Raw genomic sequence first — 22,199 nt, forward strand, 5'->3', positions numbered from 1 at the left:
AAAGAGAAACTCTGAAACCGTGTACCACACTGTGGAATCTGGCAATTGGTTGGACTTCTTTGATGAGTGTTTGAAATTCAAGCTGATGATCTAATAACTATTTAAGCAAGGCCTCTCTCTCTCTCTCTCTCTCTCTCTCTCTCTCTCTCTCTCTCTCTCTTCCCCCCCCTCTCCTGCTCCCTCTCCCCTCCCCTCTCCCTCTCTCTCTTGTGAAACAAACTGAAATGATGCCTTGCATCTCAGTTCCATGTGACTTAGGAAACAGGACATAAAGAGGCCCCAGAGGTACACTCTGCCCGCTTGTGGCTTTTCCATTTAACCTTTTAAATGATCCGAGGTCAATAAGCAACAAATTACAGGGTCATTGGACATGAATCCACTTAGTCACCAAACACACTGTTGTTGAGGAATGTATGTCTAGTTTAAGTAGAGCTGTCCTCAGTATTTGCAGCCCGGACCCTCTGCAGATCCACCCATGATCCCAAGTGGGCCGTTTATGGATTGCAGGGTCAACCGTTGCATTTTTTGTTTGTTTGTTTGTTTGTTTGTTTTGCTTTGTTTTCTTATTAAGAGTTACTTAGACTAACCACCCACTAATATTATTCCCATGAATACTCTAGAAGCCTGCTCAGAGGCCCCAGGGACGGGAACTTCCTGCCCTTCAAAGCGGTTGCTCCTCCCCTGGACTTCTTGAATTATGATCCTGTCTACACCTACAGTCTTCCCTCCAGGGTGGTTTCCTATTGACTTATCTGATAGCCACCGCTCCACCTCATCTGCCGCCATGCACGTTCTCCAAAACGTATTTGTCGAGTGGCTGATGAATGGACGTAGAAGCACTTGTGGGAGAGACAAGAGCCAGGCGTGGAGGCAAGCCTGTATCTATCCACACTAATCTCATACTAATGGCTCTGAAAACCTACAAAGCTAACCCCAAGCAGACCATCCATTTCCTCCCCTAGCACTGTAGAGAGGTAAACTTTGAAGAACAAATTCTTCTGCTAGAACACAGATTCTCAACATGTGCTTCCCAGACCAGTACCGCCAGTATCTACCTGGGAACTTGTTACAGAGGCAAATTCTCAGGTGCCCCCCACCCGCTGAATCAAGCTATCAGGGGGGCACCCAGCCATCTGTTTAGCCAACTAGGGAACCCAGATTATCCTGGAACTCACTAAAGCCTGAGAAGATGTAGGCCTGACTCTAACCAATGTCAGAAGTGCTTGACAGAGAGCATGAGATGAACAAGACTTCCCCTGGGGCTCCAGAGCACATGCACCGAGCACCTCAGGGGTACTAGGAGTTGCAGCAAAGAACGGGGGGTGGGGGTAAGGGAGCTAACAAGACAGGCCTCTGGGTTTGACTCCATCCTGACAATGAGAGACCAGGAGAGGAGTTTATCCAGAGGATCATCTTAACCTGGCTCACATGTTAGAGATGGTTGAAAACAGTACGTCCTTACAGATGGAAATCAATTATGGGGAGAGGGGTTCAAGACAGACTCTGGTAGAAGGGGGTGTAAGAATGCACCAAGGTGCCAACTAACATGGCTGTCTCTGATGTGTGCTGCCTAGCCTGGCCTCATCTGGCACCAGGTCCTGCCTCCTTCTTTGCCTTCTTGCTTATTTCTTAGGCAGTTTTCTCCTTGCTACAGAGCCTTCAAGCATGCTCATCCCTCTGCCTAGCATGCTCCTCACCCCCCCCCCCCCCCCCCAGTTTGCCTGATGAGCATCTAATCATCCTTTAGCTCTTAGTTCTAATGCCCTTCCCCAGGGAGGTCCTGCCAATCATCAGGACCCTGGTGTTCACCTTCCTGGGACTAATCCACATCACTCCTACAGGGAGCCAGTGAGACAGACCCTGTACATTCTCACACACACACACACACTCTCACACACACACACACACACACACACACACACACACACATCTGCAGTGGCCAGCATGGGGGCTGACTGTGACAGGCACTTGGATGTCAGCTAAGGGAAGTAATGAAGACTCCCAGATTCCTGGCTTGGATGAGCTGTTAGAAGGATACGGGAGAAAACCCGAATTTAAGAAAGAAAGAAAATGGGTTCAGCCTGTGGAATGTGGAAAGGGATGTGACTGGGCTATAGACACAGTGGCATTGGAAGTTACAGTGTTGGGACACAGCAAGGGGAACTGTGGAGAGGAACAGCAGAGGCAGTCACAGAGCCTGGGAAACACAAGACTCCTTTTGAAAACTGTTAAGGAAGACTCACATGAGAGCCAGAAGAATACCCCACAGGAGGAGGGTTTCGGGGCAGAAGCAGCATCAAGGCCCCCAGCCCTAGCTCCTGCCATCAGTTCCTGGGTGCTCCTCATATGCCGGGACTCAGTACAACAAGTAAACATGCTCAGGACAACTCACATCCCCACTGTGGTAACTTGAACGAGAAATGTCCCCCACCATGGCCTTGAGCATTTGAGCATTTGGTCCCCAGTTGGTGATGTGCTATTTGGAAAGCTGAGGAGGTATGACCTCGCTGGATGAAGTATGTTGGGGGCCGGGGCTTTGAGGTGTAAAAGCTCCACGCCATTTCACATTCACTCTCTCTGCTTCCTACATGTGGTTCAAGACGTGAGTTCTCACCTGTTCCTGCTGCCATGCATGCGTGCTACCTGCTACCATGATTCCTTGCCATGATGGACTCTTTTTTTTTTCTTTTTTAATTTAAAAGGTTTTTTTTTTTCTATTCTACATACCAAGATCCCCCTCCCTCCTCTCCTCCTGCTCACCCCTCACTTTCCCCCTACCCCAACCCCCCCCTCCACTCCTCAGAGAGGATAAAACCTCCCATGGGAGTTAACTAAGACTGGTATATCAAGTTGAGGCAGGACCAGCACCTCCCCCCTGTATTAAGTCTGAGCAAGGTATTCCTCCATAGTTCATGCACTAGGGACAAATCCTGGTCCCACTGCCAGTGGTCCCACAAACTGACCAAGCCACACAACTGTCACCCACATTCAGAGGGCCTGGTTCAGTCCTATGCAGTTCCCCACATGATGGACTCTTAACCCTCTGGAACTGTCACAAATGCTTCTTTCTATCCGTTCCCTTGGCCATGGTGTTATACGACAATAACAGAAAAGTAGCTAATACACCCATCTTAAAGGTGGGTAGACTAAGGCTGAGAGAGGCAGGGGCACTAAGTAAGGCCAAAGGGGAAGGAGGTGGGGGTGACCATTGCATATGGTCCTCAGGAGGCCACCACAGCAAGAAAATAATCCATGACCTTCTGGAGGATGAGACAGCGCTGCAGAGGGCTGGCATGCTCCAGGAAAGGAGGAAGCAGCCAGAGGCTGATAGACCACTCCTCCCAGCAGGGCTGTGGGGGGAGACAGGGCAGCTGGTGAGAGAAGGGGACTATGGGGTGAGGAGAGGGATGCACCGATTTATCAGAGTGGATCTGTGAGCAGTCACAGGCTGAAGGGAGGCAGCAGGAAAGGGCAGCCTGAAAGGCAGAGGTAGGAGGAACTGGAGTTAATGGAGAAGATACTGAGCCACAAACAAAGCTGCTAACTGTCTTTCAAATGACATCATCACAGGGTGAGAGGAGGTCCAGACTCGGTGATGTATTCTGAGGGAAGTGCAATGGAATCAGAGGGCAACCTTTTGGTAGGAAGGAGTACTTTAGAAATCCTGCCTTAGACAGCCTAGAGATGACACCCTTTGACCTCCCGCGTTTAATACTGCTTCCTCTCCAGCTGTCACTCCAAACATGAGGGACCAACTTCACAGGAAATTCATCTGGGCAATCAGGAAGAGCCTCACTCTGGGTTTCATGTTCTATGGCCACCATCTTGAAAGACTTTCTATAGATTCCTCAAGGGCCCCTTATTGTAGTGTGTGTGTGTGTGTGTGTGTGTGTGTGTGTGTGTGTGTGTGTGTGTGTGTGTGTGTGTGTGTGTGGTGTGTGTGGTGTGTGTGTGTGTGTGTGTGTTCTCAATGGCCTGGAGCTCATTATAGGGCAGACTAGACAGCCAGTGAGCCCCAGGAACACCTGTCCCTGTATCCCCGGTGCTGAGATTACAAGCACACACTACCACACCTAGCATTTTACATGGATTTCATAAATCAAACTCAGGTCCTTATGAGCAGTTTTACCAACTCAGCTCTCTATCTCTGTTCCCTCTGGATCTTATCTTGCTCTGGAAATCTGGGGGTGGGGATGTGGGAATGAATAAGTTACTCCCACTGAAAGCTTTAAATCCACCAGGGTGAACCTAGGCCCCAAGCAGCTCTGGCCCTATTTAGCTTTGTCATGGGGGTTGAGGGTAGGGGGCTGTACCGATATCCGAACAGTCCACATCTGCGCTGGGTGGGTTCAAACTCCAACCGAAACTGCTGACTACCTGACCTGAGGTAAACAGCTGAGCCTCTCTGAAATGGGGCTCGCTGTGACAGCACACCTACCTCACCATAAGATGCAAGAGAAAAATTAAAAGGGGATCCTGCCCATGGTAAGTCTCAGCCATCATCAACTGCCATCAGAGGGGCTCAGGAAAGACAATCAGCCCCAAAAGGGAGAGAGCTAGCTGTTTCTCCTCTGAAGTCTGGGCTAATGGTGGAGGGTAGAAAAGAAGGTGAGGAGAAAAATAACATTCTGAAAATAAAGTACCGGCGCCATCTGCTCCCCTCTTACCAAGTCAGCAATCCCACTCTGGAAGTAGCTGTCACAGGGAATCAGACTAAGCCCCAAGACTGCTGAAGCATGCAGAGAGGGCTGAACCCCCATCTTCCCACTCCAGTTTCCTTCCCTGGGGCCCACTCCTCTGCATCATGCACCTCTGCAGCCATCCTCCCCCTGGGACCAGTCAGCCCCATCTGCACATAGCCTAAGGTCCTTCTTTTCACCTTGGCAAGCAAGCACCTGGATTTTGTGTTCCTGGCACCGCGCATGTGGCGAGCAATGGCTGTGACAAGGGAAGTCCAGCTTGCCTCCCTCTCTTTCCTTCCCCCTGGGGCAGATCCATCTGTCAAGCTGCAGAAATAGCTTTGCCCACATTCCCGGTCCAGAGCTGGGTTCTCCACATGGGACCTCCAGGCTAGGGTTACAAATACCATCAGTGCTGTCCCAGAGCAGGGATGGCACATCCCCTATCCCCCTTAGTCCTGCTCCAATCGTTGTCTGAGGCTGGATGGGGGGTGTACCGGGGGGTTGGCAGTTTGTGTGAACAAAGCCGGCTGCGGCAGACAGCAGAATCCTTCCTGCCGGGGAGAAGCGGCTGCCTTCCCTACTGATAACTTAATGACTCTGGCACATTTTCATCAGCCCAACTTGGAGCACGCAGTGGGTATCTGAGCCAGTGGTTCCCAGAGACTGAAAGCAGCGACTGAAAGCAATTATGGGATGAGTGTCCAAGAGACAAAGCCTAGGCCTTGGGAGCCACAAGCCGCCTCACATTCCCAGCGTCTGCCCATGGCACAGGCACACAGCCCCTTCTCTCTGTAGCTCAACTGCTTCAGCTGGGACACAAATTACAGCACCCAGCACTTGCTGGTGGCTCTGGGGGCGTCATAACTACAGACAACCAGGCAGCCCCCAATGCCTACCCAGAGTCTTTCCCCAGTCCCAAGGCATGGATCCCATTCTCCAGGCGAGGAACCTGGGTCTGGGAAAGGCTATGTGACTCCCCCAATGGCGAACACAGGATTCAAACTTCGGTCTAGCCACCTTTGGAGAATACAAAGCTAGAAGACGGTCTGTGTGTTTTCTGCTGACCTCCATAGCTTGCTTCTCTCAGGGGCCCTCATTCTGCATCTGGCAACTTGCCAGGAAGAAGCAGAAGCAGGAGGGTGGAGAGTGAGAAGGGTAAGGTAGGGCCCGTGCCCTGCTCTGCTTGGATCCCGATGGGACCTTCATAATCATGATGTCATCCTATTCTCTCCTGCTCAGTCCTTCAGAGTGGAGCCCACACCCTGCAGGGCCTCACACACACCATCTGGTCAGAACCACCATGCGCTGGCAGGCTGCTTGGTGGATGTTTGGATCTCAACACACCTGGCCGGCATCCCTCTTCTCCTCTCTGCTTCACTGTCTGGGGTGGAGGAGGAAAGCCCCGCGTCCAGTTCCCCAGGTAGGGAGCAGTCAACGTGAGAAAAGTCCCATGTGGCTCTACAATAAACTGAGATTGGGTCAAAACCCCAGGAGAGATGCAGCTCAGACATGCGCTCTCAGGGCGGGCTTGTTCAGCCCGAAGGGCCGGTTTAAATGGCTAGGCGTTCCTTAAGAACCAGCAGTGACTCTGGGCCTCAAGAAGAGAAGCACAAGAGCACCCCTGAACTGTTTGCGCCTGCAGTTGTAGAAGTTGGCAAGGGTCCCCTCTAGCAGGACCAAGGCTCCCACACTTGGGATGGGCCTCCAAGGCTGGATTCCAGATGAGCTGGTTGCCTCTAGCAGCCCGAGGATCCAATTCCAGCTCTTTTAAACACCCTCTACATATCCTTGGACAAACCCCACTGTGAAAATATGGAGGCTAGATCAGATTCCCTCTAAGTCCTCTCTTTCAAGCTCCTCATGGTTCTGTTTTCTCTGGGCCTTGAAAGCTCTATGTGCCCCCTCAGCCATGAGAGAAAAATGATATATGTTCCTAACTACAACATCTGCCCAGGGCCTGCTGACTCCCATCTCCACCCAGGCCCTGCTGACTCCCATCTCCCCACCTACCCAGCAAGGCCAGCAACTGCATTCCTGTGATGTCGTTTGTTCTTTCATGATGCTTATTTTAAACTTAATTCTTTGGCTAGGATCATAGGAGCTGGGGGAGTGGTAGGTTGTCACATCCTGATGTTTTTGTTTGTTTGTTTTTTGTTTTGTTTTTTTGTTTGTTTGTTTGTTTTGTGTGTGTTTTGTGTGTGTGTATGTGTGTGGTGTTTTTCTGGCTTTTGTTGTTTGGTTGGTTGTTGTTTTGTTTGGTTTTGGTCTTTTCTGTGATTTTTTTTGTGACAAGGTCTCATGTAACATAGGCTGGCCTTGAACTCACTATATAGCCAAGGCTAGCCTTGAACTCCTTGTTTTCTTGCATTCACCTCCCAAGTACTAGGATCACAGGTATATACCATCACACCCAGCTAACATTCTGCCTTTTTACAGACACATGTCTCAAGGCCTGGCATTGCCCAATATCTTAGGAGTCCAGACCCGGGATCTACTGCCCAGCAAGCCTGGTGGTAACCCAGGGCAGCAGCTGTTGTGCTTATTTTAGGAATTTATTAGATGTGAATGTGGCTCCCAGTTAATAACAGGAAGGGAGAGACACACTGCAAGTCTTTCCTTTTCAGAATACAATGTCACTTGCTCCCGAGCACCCGGAAGAGAGGTGCAGCCAGGCCACAAACCAAACCAAACCATGAAGTTTCCTGTGCTACTGAGAAACATGGCGATTTGCTCTGTGACCTGAGGCAAGTGACTTTCAGATGCCTCAGTTTTCTTGTCTGTAAAATGGAGGTGATCAGTTTGTAAACCACAGAGACAGGGTGAGACCCGTGTCAGCACAAGACCAAGGCTGCAAGCCCCACTGCACAGCATCTGGAACACTGGCCATTTTTGCCAATTCATTCCATTTGATAGACTGCTTCCACAGACCTGGCAACTCCAGTACCTGGTACACAGAACACAACCCAGGGACTCCCCTAGAGTGCTAAGTGCCTTTGCCAGTTGGTATAAAGATAATAAATATTCATTGATAATATCCTTGAAGCAGGCAATAGGCTAATGCTTTGCACACTCTCTTATTGAGCCTTCCTAGAAACTCTAGCATTTTTATTGGTGTTATTAACTTGACAAAGAAATCAAGGTTCAAAGGGGCCCCGGGCTGTGCCCAAGGTCACGGCTAGGAAATGACATGGCAAAGTTTCAAATCCTGCCTCTTGATCTCAAGTCCATCTTCTTCCAACCATTGTCTCTTACAAGGCAGTGTCTGAACCCTCATTCTAGTGAGGTCCATGTTGGTGTGTCTTTAATTAGCTTAAAAAGAAAAATATAATTTAATTATATAAAAATAGTTGAATAATAAATATGATGGTCAACATTTCTGGGGAAAGTAAACAGAGAAAAAGTCAAGAATCCGACCCAGTTACCACAGTGGCAGCTCCTACCCACGTGGAGGCTTGTGGGCGTTCCCTCTCTGGAGACCTCTATCCACCTTCTAGGCCTAGATGGACACCCTGACAAATGATGCACCAGGTACAGAGCAGACTTTATATGTGAGTCCTAAGCCACCTTGTGGGACTCCTGTCACCGTTAGGGAAACCAAAGTCCATTGCTTCTGTTAAGACTTGCTGCCTGGATAGTGGAGAGGGTGCCTGAACTGGCCTTCTGTAATCAGATTGCTGACTACCCTAATTGTCATCAAAGAGCCTTCAACCAGTAACAAATGGAATCAAATGCAGAGACCCACAGCCAACACGGGGGCCAAGCTCCGGGAATCCTGAAGAGAGGGAGGAAGGGGGGTCAAGGTCATTCCAAGGGAACCCACAGAAACTACTGGGCTCATGGGAGCTCACAGACTCTGGACAGACAGCTAGGGAGCCTGCATGGAACCGACCTAGGCCTTCTACATATCTGTGATGGTTGTGTAGTTTGGTCTATTTGTGGAACCCCTAGCAGTGGGAGCAGGGCCTGTCCCTAATCCTTAGGCTGGCTTTTAGGAACCTATTCCCCATACAGGGTTGCCTCGCCCAGCCTCAGCACAAAGGGAGGAGTGTGGTCCTTCCTCAACTTGGTATATCATGCTTTGTTGACACCACGGGAGGCCTGCCCCTTTCTGAATAGAAAGAGGAGGATGGATGTGGGGGAGGGCAGAGGGGAGCTAGGTGGTGGTGGGATGGAAGGAGAGGAGGGAGGGGAAACTGTGGTCAGGATGTAAAATAAATGAAAAAATTTAATTAATAAAAAGAAAAAAAAAAAGACTTCCTGCCTGCGCCTCCTGACACTTGCCCAGCTTTCATGGCAAAGTCTCATCGCTCTCCACATATCCTGCTCCTTTCAGAAGGTTCCAGTTAAGCCTCCCTTCGTGTCTCAGTGACTCAAGCCCAAGATGCTGGCAGTCCTCAGGACCTCTCTCTCCACGCTTAAACACCCACCATGCTCTCTACCACAGCCAGGTTCTGGGGGGTCCTTCTCTCTCTCCTCCCTACCTCCAGTCTCTATCTCCTTTTCTCTCTGTCTCTGTCTCTGTCTCTCTGTCTCTCTGTCTCTCTCGCTTGCTCTCTCTCTGTCTCTGTCTCTCTCTCTCTCTCTCTCTCTCTCGTGTGTGTGTGTGTGTGTGTGTGTGTGTGTGTGTGTGTGTGTGTGTGTGTGTATGTATGTGTGTGTGTCTGTGTGTGTCTCTGTGTGTGCACACATGTGTGCAAGTGCATGTGTGTATGTGTGTGTATGTATGTGTGGTGTGTGTATGTGTGTGTATTGTGTGTATGTGTGTATGCATGTGTGTATGTGTGTATGTGTGTGTGTGTGTGTCTGTGTGTCTGTGTGTGTATATATGTGTGTGCATGTGTATGTGTGTATATGTGTGTGTATGTGTGTGTGGTGTGTGTATGTGTGTGTATTGTGTGTGTATGTGTGTATGCATGTGTGTATGCATGTGTGTATGTGTGTATGTGTGTGTGCGCGCGCGCGTGTGCGTGCGTGCGTGTGTGTGTGTGTGTGTGTGTGTGTGTGTGTGTACACTTGTGGAACCCAGAGAATAATCTCTATTATCGTTCCTCAAGCGCCATCCATTTATTTGGGAGACAGGGTCTCTGACTGGCCTGGAACAGGCCAAGCAGGCCAGGCTTACCGGGCCAGCAAAACCCGGGGATCTTCCCATCTCTGCCTCTCCAGCCCTAGGATTTCGAGCTTGTGCACCATGCCTCACTTTTTTTTTCTGAGGGTTCTAGGGATCAGACTCAAGCCCTCATGTTTCTAAGGCAAACGCTTTACCAGCTGAACCATCCCCACCACCCCTGTGAGTTTTCTGTCACGAGGCCTGCCTTGTTACTTCATTCATTTTGTTCCCACTCTCATCCAGGCTGCTCATCTTCTTTTTTTTTTTTTTTTGGTTTTTGAGACAGGGTTTCTCTGCAGCTTTGGAGGCTGTCCTGGAACTCGCTTTTGTAGACCAGGCTGGCCTCGAACTCACAGAGATCCACCTGCCTCTGCCTCCAGAGTGCTGGGATTACAGGCGTGCGCCACCACCGCCCGGCTTCATCTTCTTCTATGTGATTGGGAAGATACCCCAGCCCAGGCTTCAGGGATTTCACCTAAACAATCCTGTAGATTAACAACGCAGTCACCCTGCGGAGAAGCCTAGCGTGGTGTCTCTGTAAGCCTCTCCTGCTTAGACACTTGTCACCCTACTGTATACTCTGCTCTCGACAGGTAGTCTGTCTCCGTTCCTAGCATGTACCCCTCCCCAGCCATTCATCAAGGGTTTGGGATTAGCACTGTGCTAGGGATACGGTGCCAATGGCCTATGGCATGGTCCTTGCCCCCAGATGGTACCACTGTCTAGACCAAAAAAACAAACACACAGGCAAACTGTGTCCACACAGTTTGAGAGGGTGCCTCGTGGGAGGCACACTCAATGTCTGTATAGAAAGCATCCATGACCGTGGAAGGAAGGGGGGAAGAGAGCCACAGCTACAATTAAGTTCCATCACCCCATTTATTCCCTGTGTGACCTGGGAGTTATTCACAGGAACATGGGCATCTTCTCCCCAGTCTTTGTCTAGAAGACAGAGATGACCACAGTTTCTATCTCATGGCCCTGCTGTGAGAATGAAACCGCTCATATAGGGAAACCCATAGAACATTCCAAACGTATAACCTAAGTCAGAAACCTTTACTATTATGATCTCTCCACACCTATACATAAACTCTTCTATGCCAGAAGACAGGAGTCCACTCACTCTGTGCTTGTTTAAATCAGACTGGCCTCAGGCTATGTCCTCTGACCACACCACACCCTGCCAACACACACACACACACACACACACACACACATACACACACACACACACATACACACTTAGTTCTCCTTTGGCCCCTAGAGCACCTAGTATCTGCTCAGCTAAATCCTTCCTTGTATGACAGGACTGGTCTCCCCAGGTATACTAAGAAAGAGGAAATGGAGGCAGGAGAAATATTTCTTCAACCATATCGGGTGTCATCACAGTTAGGTGCCCTTCCCAATGCATACAGAGGACATGACACCCAGAAGAAGTCATCTTCTCCAAGGCCCAGACAGCAAGTGGCAGAGCCACAGCATGGCTTCTGTCATTGAATTCCTGGTCAGGGCACTGTCCTTCCCCAGCCCCCTCACCTGGCATAGGCCATACCCCACACCATGACATGCACTAAGCCCTTTGACCTCAGTTCTGCTTTGAGGAAGCAGTAAGACATTATACAAAGACTGGGCCCATTACCATTCCATGGAGGGTGGAGGAGGAGCTCATGGGAACCCACCCCTCCCTATGGAGCTACTGGCCACTATTGGGGAAAGGGGAGACATTTTCTTTAACGGCATGGCACTGGAAGATGCCTGTGCTCCTGTAAATGACCCCTTACCAGGGCTCATGTAGGCAACCCTAATTAAACTCATTGGGTCTGCAAATATAAATAAAGAAAAATAAATGATATGAAAGTAGAAGAGAGGTTAGTTGGAAAGAGAAAAATGGACCCATGGGTGTGAGCAGGGGGACAAGAGAGGGTAATGGGAGATAGGCATGATCAAAATACATTATATTCCCTTGTGAAAAGTGCCAAAATGAAACCATTATTATGTAAAACTAATACCTGCTTAAAAAAAAAAAAAAAAAGACAAAACCGTGTGGAGAAATAGCTGCCATGTTGTTAGTCGGGAACAAATTCTAAACTGAGCATTTAGCAAATTGACTACTGACCACACACACCAGAAAGATGGTAAGCTGTAGCATGTCCACATGGTGGAATACTATGTAGCCCTAGCACGGCTGCTATAGAAACATATCTGTTGACATGGGAAATCTTATTCACTTGTACTGGTGAGAGTGGAAGGTGAGAGGAGAGTTGGGGAGAGAGGGAATAAATCCCAGAGAATCCTACAAAAACTTCAGACTCAGCTCCCTTTGAGGACTACGATAACAGCTGGTTTATTTCCCCCTTTTTTTAATTATCCACAGCCTCTGCTTTCCTGCACAAATACTAGTTCCATAGGAAACAGTTGCTTTCAGAAGTGAAAAGAACCTCTCAGCATCATGGGTAAAAAGGTCCCTTTGGATGAGAAAGTAATTCCAGAAGGCATCGGTGGCTATAGCAGCTTAGAGGGGAGAATGAGGCAAGGACATCTGAGAGCAGGAAGGCCACGGCCAAGCAGCAGGGCAGAGAAAACAGGCAGGCAAGGTGGAGGGTGGGCATCCAAGAGGAACTTCCCAACCCTGCCTCTGGCCAGCCCTACAGGAACACCTTCACCCCCTATGTCCCTGATACAATAGCATTTACATATTTAAACAGGCCCAGTTTTGTGAGGACAAATGCATTCCATCTTCAGTGATCAATCCCTCCCACAGGTCCTGCTCCACAAATCAAGTTTCTGGGGCACTGAGGCTCCTCTGCCACCCCCTCTCACACACACACACACACACACACACACACACACACACACACACACACATCCAAGGATCTGCAAGATAACAGCCCGAGACAACTGAGTGATGGGCCAGCCACTGCGCAAGGGCAGCAAGCCTGAAGGCCAAGTTATTGGCTTTTTTTTTTTTTCCTGCCACGGTTTGAAGCACAAAACACATGAGCCTGAGAGAATGCAGGCCTTCATGCCCTCCAAAGGAAATTTTAATAAGGAAGAAATAGTCATCTGGGTCTCCCTGCTACACACAGGTTTAAATGAAACCACAGTGATCTGAAGGGAGCTGAGGGAAAGCAGACCCAGGCCCATCTCATCTGTCCCCCATCCCACAGCTCCTCCGACCCCCCTGATGTCCCACAATGTACTCCTCCTTTCTGTTCCTGAGACATCTGGTTTGGGCAGACAGCCTCATGTGAGGCTGCTGGGGTGGGGGGGCCACAGTGCAGGGGTGCTGATGAGGGAGCCCCAGAGCTCTGAGAGACCACAAGGAGGAAATGTCACAGTCACTAACAGAACTGAACAGAGACCCTCTTCACCCTATCCCTTTCTCCCTCCAGAATAAATATGGCAGAAGGCAGATGGTCAGAGCAGGCAGAGACCCCAGAGCTTACTCTGACATGGCCGCTGCAGACACGGTTACACCCCATTAGGGTTTGAATGGGAAAGGCTCCCTCCACCCAATTCTACCTCACTGAACACTTGGGCCCCAAGCTGGTGGCACTGTTTGGGGGAAATGTGGACCTTTTACACTAAAGTGGGTCACTGGGGCAGCAGATCTGATAAGTTATAGCTTGGCTCTCTTTCCACCCACTCTCTGTTCCCTGATCTGCTAAGATGTGGGCAAGCAGGCTCTTGTGCCCGCTGCCACATTTCTCAAGACAGCATGAACTTTTTCATGCCTTGCCCGCCAGGATGGACTGACTATACGCTTCCAAAGCAGGAGCCGAAGTAAATCCTTGCTCCTTAGGAAGCTTCAGTTCGGTATCTTTATCACAGTAAGGAGGGAACACTAGGTAAAAGGTACCTCCGGCTGGGTTTCTAAGAGAGGATCGCCCTGTGACGTGGACATTAAAAAGCCACAGACCTTGTCTACGGGGCTGGGGCACTGAGACAAAGTCCTGCTGACTTTTAAAAAATAGGGGCTGAGTGGACCTTCCTGATGTGTCAACACCAGGTGTGACTCAGAGGTGAGTCACACTCACATGTGCCACTAACGTACAGTGATGCTCTAGCATGGTGTGATTTTAATAGATTTCAGTGTAAATGCCCAGGAATTACACCATCCATCCAGTTACAATTACTACCTGACTCAAGCTTGCCAATCTGATACTAGAAGCCACCCATTAGGAGCACACAGGGTCCTGCCTCATAAAGAATGAGTGTTTATTAACTAATTTCTAAAACAATGTTTCCCTCAGCTCTTGGGAGAACTCCACAGTAGGAGGAGGACACACTAAACCAGACCTAGAACTGTGCCATTTCTAGAGCTTAAGGAAGTAGGATTCAGATCTTGGGGTGACTGTTGACCGGCTGTGCAACCTGGGGAAGTCCCTTCACCTCTCTGAGCCCTCTGTTTCTTCACAGAAAAGTGAGGCCAGCTGTCTTGTGGCTGAAGGTTACTGTAGGGGTTTATGGAGACAGTCTTTACAAAATGCCCGGGCACACCACTCTGAGAGCTGTAGGTACGCACTAATAAGACTGTTGCTGTAACTCGGGGGCCTTTCTTGTTCCTCTCAGAATGCCTACCATGTAGAGACTAAATGTCCTCAGTCATCGCCATCATCGTCTCTGTCATGCTCCTTGGACAAATAAAATATGAAAGGAGGTCTCTCCCTGGGAGTCTGCCCTGAGGACAAGGGTGTGACAGAGCAATTCAGGACAGGAAGCTCTTTAGGCCAAGGCTGAGGGACTCAGGCAATGACTCTGAACACATCCCAGGAGCCCACACCCGAGGATTCCCTTCATGTCTGTCCCCACTTAACACCCCAGCTAGACCATGTGATAATGGTACTATTAGGGCTTTATGCTCCCGAATAAATTAAAATCAGGTGCAGGAGTGTTGTGTTTAGACTGAGCTTTACCATTGCTGAAAGGAACTACCAAGGAAAGATGTGAAGGAAGCCAGCAAAAACAGCGAGGCAAGTCAGTGGCCGACTGCTTAGGGAATCCTGGAGCTGTAAGATTTCCAGGCATGGAAGCTGAGAAGATGGCTCAGTGGGTCAAAGACACACAAGAATAAGGGCCTGAGTCCTGATCCCACCACCCATGTAAAACACTGTGGCAGGAGGGCATCTATAACCCCAGCACGGTACAGGCTTGGAAATGGGAGGGCTCCTGGGGCCTGCTGGCTGACAGCCTCGCTCCAGGCTCGGTGAGAGACAGATCCTGCCAGAGAGGAATAAAGCAGAGTGTCTGATATCCTTCTCTGCTTTCCACATGTGCATGTGGCCATGCTCATATGTGCACATGTAGCACATACATATACATCTGAGAGAGAGAGAGATCCAGGCAGGGGCAGTAAAAGGGCTGGATGGTCAAGGCTTTTGTGTTGGAATGAGGAGAACCAGCCATTCTCAAACATCAGCATACTTATGAATCCCCTGAAACACGCAGGAAACATGTGGGCTCCAGGCCAGCACCTATGATTCTGACGGAGGAAGTCTGCCATTGAGACCATGGAATCTGCATTTTCATGAGTGTCTTGGTCATTTCTGGGTAGGTGGTCAAGATCCACAAACACCAACAGGCTCCCCCACAAAGCCCATTTCTGTTCTTTGTTTTAAGATAATGAACACCTTTCCTGAGACAAAAAGACAGAAAGTGAAGGAACTGAACTTCAAGCCTTCAACTCAGTAAAATTTCAAGATAATTAATAGAAATTGGTTAACTTGCTAGAAAATGAAGTATTCGTGTGCACACCATAGATTGGGTGAAAAAATAAATTATATTTAGATGATTTAATATTTCTGAGATGAAATAAATCAATGGCTGAGTAAAAAGCAGGAAGTAAACCTCATCTGAAGTTATCCACGAAGATAACATTTCAGCTACCCATTGTGTAAAGGAAGCCTGGACCAACATCAAAAGGCATCGACCACATCCAAGAACACATACCAGGAAGGGTTAAACACAACTGCATCTGGAAAAAATGGCTATTACCAACCCACATAAATCCATGGAGATGTGTTTGGGGTCCAAGGTGACCTAATGTTTTCATAAACAACCCCAAAGATGGAGTGGGAATTATGCAAATCAAACCACAGAGGATACAAAAATGGCAGGGACTGCAAGTCTGTGGAGAATGGAATTTAACTACTGGGCAATGTCTTTAAATTTGCCTTTATTGAATCTTGTATATTGAAGTCACACATTATTGTATCTGTTTATTGAGATTCAATGGGGCCAAATGTAGAGTGATTTATGGAAAGAAAGATAATCAAATGCCTCAGGAGAAAGAGTCTACACCTGGAGAAACCCTGGTGCCAGACAGATAGGAACTGACTGGGAAGCGGTTAGGTGTGCACAAAGCAGTTGGGTATTCTCTGAAAATGTGGGTTGTCCCAAGAGCTGGTGTATAAACCAAACAAGAAAGTGTCTGCTCTTTGAGCTACTTGTCTTTGATGCTACTTCCAGTAGAAGTACTCAACTATAGACCCAGAAGGGAATTCAGAGCAGGATGTCACCGAGATTATGGAGTAAGACAGACCCTACTTCATCCAAGAATACAGCAGACACTAGACCAAAATGCTGAGCATGCCTATCTGCTGGGAAGGGGACACAAAAGACAAGGGGATGCAGAGAGAGTAGTTCCAGCTCCCATTAAGGAAAACAGTCATGGGAAGCACAGCTGGAGGGAAGCACAGCTGGAGTGGTGGGAAAAGGGCTAGTGGTAACACCATCCCTGAGGACGCTGAAGGAGGGCGACAGGACACCTCTCCAGTTAGGATGCATTAGAGATTATTAAAAGCATTCCTTGTCCAGCTTGGGGGAGGGGGGCTTCATGACCTCTCCAAAGGTCACTTCTACCCCTAGGGATCACCTGTCTGGAGGGCACCAGATAAAAATAAAGTCTATTAATCACCAAGCTGTCACACAATGTCCTGAGAGAGCCAGAATGAAGAAGGGCAGACTGCAACCGACCTTGCTTTGCAGAGGGAGGAAGAGGGAGGCAGTACATACGTGGGCAGAGCCAAGGAAGTAGCTGCTGAGACTTCCGGAAAGCTGGTGCCATCCTGTGATGAGTCCTCCCAAGTCCTTCTTCAGGGGAAACGGGGAGGAAGTGACAGGGGAGGGTAGCAGAAAGCAGCCAAGGACACCAAGAGCTGGGCGGTTTGGAGAAGAGGGTCTGCTGGGAACTCAGAGCAGAAACTAGGAGGAAGGGGGGCTGATACAAAGGCTCCGTTCAGGAAGAGGAGAAGCGGGAGCCAGGCAAGAGGGCACTCGTAAAGGATGCCTCATAGAGATGATACACTGGGACACAGACATCAGAGAAAAAGGAGTGGAGAAAAGAATGGGGAGGAGACTGAAGCAAGAACAAAGAACATCGAGAGTGTGTCTGGAAATAGATGAGACTATTACACCTTAGAATCCCACGAAAATTCTAGAAAAAGGGCCAGTGAGATGGGCTTAGCAGGTAAGTGCATTTGAACACCAAGCCTGAGGATCTGAGTTCTGTCCCTAGAACCCACAGGTGGAAGGAGAGAACCAACTCCTACAAGTTGTCCTCCGCCCTCCACACAAGCCATTGCGTGCATGCACCCCACACATGGACACACAATCCATCACCAATCAACGCAACAGGAACTTTCTTGAAGTTACAGAAATAGAGTGAAAAGCTAATCCCACTATCTCCAACAGCAGAGAGTCACATAATGGGAAACATAGCTTTTTAAAAGAGAAATGGAGTAGCCATGTCTCCGCTTCAAAACAGCCGCTAGCCCTCTTAGTGGGGTGCTATACACAGCTGGAAATCCCACCCACTGCCCAGTCTTCCAAGGACCAGCATGCTTAGACTGTTCACACATCAGGACACAACTAAATGATATCCGGCAAGTAAGGTCCAGACCAAAGCAGGCACCTTCTGCCAAAAGGCCCCAGACCCCAGGCCCTGCTCTCTTCTCTTCCTGGAACACAGTTGCTTGAGGATGGTGATGTGACCTGCAGATGTCTCAGGAATCTCATCTGCATGGTGTATTAAGCAGCCAAAATGAGAGCCATGGAGTTTGAGTTCTAGCAAAATGTTGTCCCATCAAATGTCATCCCCATAGGGTACAGAACATTTTGAAGTCAAGGATAGGGGGAGGGTACCACCCCATTGTGCTCCTGATGACCTATCCCCTGGCTTTCTTTGCATCCACAGAGCTGCAGGCCCTGACAAGATGGAGAGGTACCCAGAGAGACCACCATGCCAGGTCCTGCCTTGTCTAGCTTCCTGCTGTTCTCAGAGCAGCCTGGTCCTGGTGACCAAGCTCTGGGTTTTGAGAGCAGACAGGAGGGGCAAGGAAGACCCCTAGGCATGTGGCATTGATGGCTATTCTTGCCATGGAGTAAGCAGGAAGTGCCCATAGAGTGGCGGACAACAGGACAAGGCTGTGGAACCTACCACACCATATCCTGGCATGTGAGAAAAAAGAAAGCCCCTGTCCTTTGGGTGACCACAGTCCTCCTTACGGCCCTCCCTTGGCCTCTACACTACTTCTAACCTCAGGCTCTAACCCCAGAACCAGGCAACCGTTCTTCCAAAGGATGTTTCTGAATCACGAAAGGAATGGTGGTCAGAAATCGAGGGCCATTTGTTAAAGCAAGCCATCATCACGGACAGGAGATGGGGAGAGAGAAATGGAACCAGAGAAAAACCAATGGAACGTGGCAGAAGCCAAGAACCTTTGTCAGAGAGTTTGGGGCTACACTTTCATCTGTGATTCTGAACTGGAGAAAGATGCAGAGGATGAATCTTGAGAGAGACCATGACAGAACATAGGAGGAAAGCCAGGAAGGAGATCCTGAAGGGCGGTGTGAGAGGTGGAGTCCCCTTCCAGGCTATCCCCTGTGCACAGAGCCCCGCCACCACCTGAACAAAAGCAGGGAGTGTGACCACACAGAGCTGGAAGCAGAAAAGCCTGGTGCAGCCCAGAGCTGGCTGAGACAGCACGCCAGATACTTACTGTCACAGACGTAGGGTTTGTCATGGTCTTCCTGAGAAGCGGCATCATGTCTCCTCCTGCCACCGGCAGAGCCACGAGCCTGAGGAGACATTGAGTACGAGACACTTGTTATTATGACAGCCACTCAGCTCATGGGCATACACTCTTTAGGGCCTGAGTGAATCACCTACATCACCGCCTCTGTTCCCATGCCAACCCTGCTTTACAAGCAAGAAACCGGAGACCCAGGGGATGAGGTAACTTGTCCCAAATCACTCAGCTACTCATCTGGCTCATCCCATTGTTTTCATAATAGCTCCATGAAGAAGGTATAATAGTGGTCCCCTTGTATAGGTGAGGGGATGAGGGGACTGAGGCAACAGAGAGGCGGAATAACTTTCTCAACATCATTCATCTACTAAATGCGGAGCTGGAACATAAACAGGGTGTGTGACTGAATGGCGATGTCATGGCCTGAATATGAAAATGCCCAGCTAGTGGCATTATTCTTGGGGGTGATGGAAACCTTAGGAGGCGGAGTCAGACTGGAATATGTAGGGCAAGCATGGGGCACATCTTTAAAGGTTATACTTGACCTGGGCATCCTTCTTCCTGCCCCTCATTGTTTCTGGGTTACAGTGAGGCAAGCTACTTTGTACAGCCATATACTCTTGCCACTGGGAGGTTCAGACTCCCCCACAAACCCATAGCGATGGAGAATGCCAACTGTAGCTGACCCCTCTGGAACCATGAACTCCTTTAAGAGGCTTTCTCGAGTGCTTTACCACAGCAACAGGAATCTAACCAATGCAGCATCAAACAGGGTGCCTCGACCACGTCACCACACAGTGGAGAACACATCATGATGCTCTACATGCTGTTCTCCTGATGAGCACACTGGGGATGGGGGGCAGGGAGAATAAGTACAGCGTCACCCCAAGTTCCTGAGCCCACAGCTGCCTGCCCTAAATTAAGCCTCAGGAGCCCAGCCTCTTCCTTCATGTTTGACCTTCCCAGCCCTCCCCAGGGCTGCTTGAGGCAGGGCTCCTGTATGTGGTCTACCTAAAGCCTCCAGCCAGGAGCTTAAGACATTAACCTTTCAAGGTCAAATGGAGCTGGATTCCTGATACCTACCAGAACCCTGTGTGTCTCCCTGGATGGATCATGTGACCAGAGTGGACTGGCAGAAAGAGCCTAGACTTCAGTCTTAAGAGAGACTAGCCTGAAAGGCTCCAAGCAGCTCTGCATCCCCAAACAGCGGCACCAGAAAGCAGCAAGGCTTATTTATAAGCTACTGTAAGCCCTAGGCCAGCCTTCCTGTGGTACCTTAGCCTCCTCTGGGTCATTCGCTGCTAATGACTACCAGCAGTAAACTCCCAGTCATGGCAAGAGCTGGCTGTGGTCTGATCTTCAGGGACAGAGAGGAAAAGGTCAGCAGGAGAGGAGCAGGACAGGACAGAAGTCTGGGGTGCAGGCTCAAGGCCCGCTCTAGAGAAGTGGGTCCCACGGATTCATGGTAGAAAGGCCTGGGATAGATTCTCCCCCACATACACACTCACAAATAGAAGCATCCATATCTTACTGGGGACTTCACCGGAGATAGGCCCACTCTCCAGGCCTGTGGCCCTCACTCTCCAAACACACGCACTCCACAATCAGTTCCACCTGCCAAACAATTCCTTTTGCCATCTCCTCGGCCTGTCTTTTTCAAAAGAGGAAGGAAGAAAGAAAGAGAGAAAGAGAGAAAGAAAGAAAGAGAGAGAGAGAGAGAGAGAGAGAGAAAGAAAGAAAGAAAGAAAGAAAGAAAGAAAGAAAGAAAGGAGGGAGGGAGGGAGGGAGGAAGGAAGGAAGGAAAGGAGGGAGGGAGGGAGGGAGGGAGGAAAGAAAGAAAGAAAAGAAAAGGAAAGGAAAGAAAAGAAAAGAAAAGAAAAGAAAAGGAAAAGAAAAGAAAAGAAAAGAAATTCCACCTCCCTCCTTGTCGCTGACTCCCTGCCCCCACCCCTGCTATGGATAATCAATTGAAGTTACTCTCCTCCATTTTCTCCTCCTCCCCCCCCCCTCTTCCTCCTCCTCCTCTTCTCCATGCCCTCATTACTCAGAACTAACCCCAGGAGGAGCTGTGAGCACTGGCCCTCACCCCGAGGCACAGACACACACTGTATCTAGGATGCTGAGGGTGGTCGCCCTGGCCTTCCCCACGCCTTCTCAGTGAAGCCAGGGACAGCTTGACATGCTCGGCCGGCAGCCCTGCCACAGCCCCTTGGAGCAGGTAAAAGCAAGTCAGGCCGAATGATGAGGCCACGGCAAATGCCAGAAGGGATTCTGCAAGACTGGCCACTTGTCAAGGCAGGAGATGAGGGGGCAGGCAGGACAGGAGCACGTGGGGCTTCTGAGGGAGCCAGCAGAGGGAAGAACAGCGCCTGAGAGCCAGGCGCCCTCCCCTTGCTGCTGGGCTGACCAGCAGGGAGGCTGCGTGCTCCTATACTCCCCAGCATTGATCTTGCCAAACAGAGAGACAGAGGCTCTAGGGCATCTGAGGCAATGCATGTGAGGTCCTCCTAAAGCGATGGAATTCTTGATCTCCTGGAAGACTCACGAATACTATGTGTCCTGCTCAACTGCCGCTTCCTCCACGAAGCCCTCCCTGGCCCACCCACGTCCACTTACATTCTTTCATCCTCTTTCTTTGCTTCTGCTTTTTTTTTTTCACAGCATTGTTGTTATCCGGCTCTACATGGGTCATGAGTTAGCTTATTTGTTGATTTTCTTCTAAGTGTCCCATGAGAGGTAGAGTCCTGTCTGGGCCACCACTAGTCTTGGAACCAAGTTCATTCCTTAAACAGTTGCCAGATCATTACATCAATCTACCAGGCAGTGAGTCGGCCATTGCCGCTCTTCTACATCTGTATCCCAATGCTATTGTTTCTTCCCTCAAAGGTCATCAGCAGATCCTGAACTCCCCAGGAAAGCTCCCAGCTGGGGCTCTACCTCCCCACTGCCCAGCCTAACCCATCCTACATGACCACCTGGCCAGAAGTGATAAGAGGTGGGAGCTTGAGGTCATTTATTTACTCACACTCACCCATTGCCGCTATGACACACTTACCTAGCCAATGGCAGCCTACCACCAACCCAACGGTCTCACCCCAAGCTCTGTTGTTTTACATCTTTGTTTTCATGGTTGTTCCTTTGATGATTGCCTCTGCCATGCCATCTATAACCAATCTACATTTCAGCCCTGCCAGCACCCAACTCCTCCAGAAACCTTCCTCTTGACATACTACAGAGTAAAACCAGCACTGTTTTAAAGTCTGATGGAACTAAATTGAAATTCCAATTGTATTAGTCAGATGTTTGTTACTATAACAAAAAGCCTGAGGTAAGTACTCTCATAAGGAACAGGGGTTTAGTTTGGTTCATAGATCAGAA

The 22,199-nt window shown here is 49.5% G+C and overlaps 1 protein-coding gene across 2 annotated transcripts in view; it reads right to left on the reverse strand.

Moving 5' to 3' along the window:
- The window catches only part of Dpf3 (double PHD fingers 3), a 314,556-nt gene that overhangs the window by 112,413 nt on the left and 179,944 nt on the right, over positions 1–22,199 (reverse strand). For both annotated transcript variants that reach the window (XM_036205812.1, XM_036205813.1), the window contains exon 6: positions 18,792–18,870. In XM_036205812.1, coding sequence (XP_036061705.1) covers positions 18,792–18,870 — 79 coding nt within the window. The remainder of the gene's footprint in view (positions 1–18,791; positions 18,871–22,199) is intronic.

Source organism: Onychomys torridus, chromosome 14 (genome assembly GCF_903995425.1).
Source record: "Onychomys torridus chromosome 14, mOncTor1.1, whole genome shotgun sequence".
Classification (NCBI taxonomy): domain Eukaryota; kingdom Metazoa; phylum Chordata; class Mammalia; order Rodentia; family Cricetidae; genus Onychomys; species Onychomys torridus.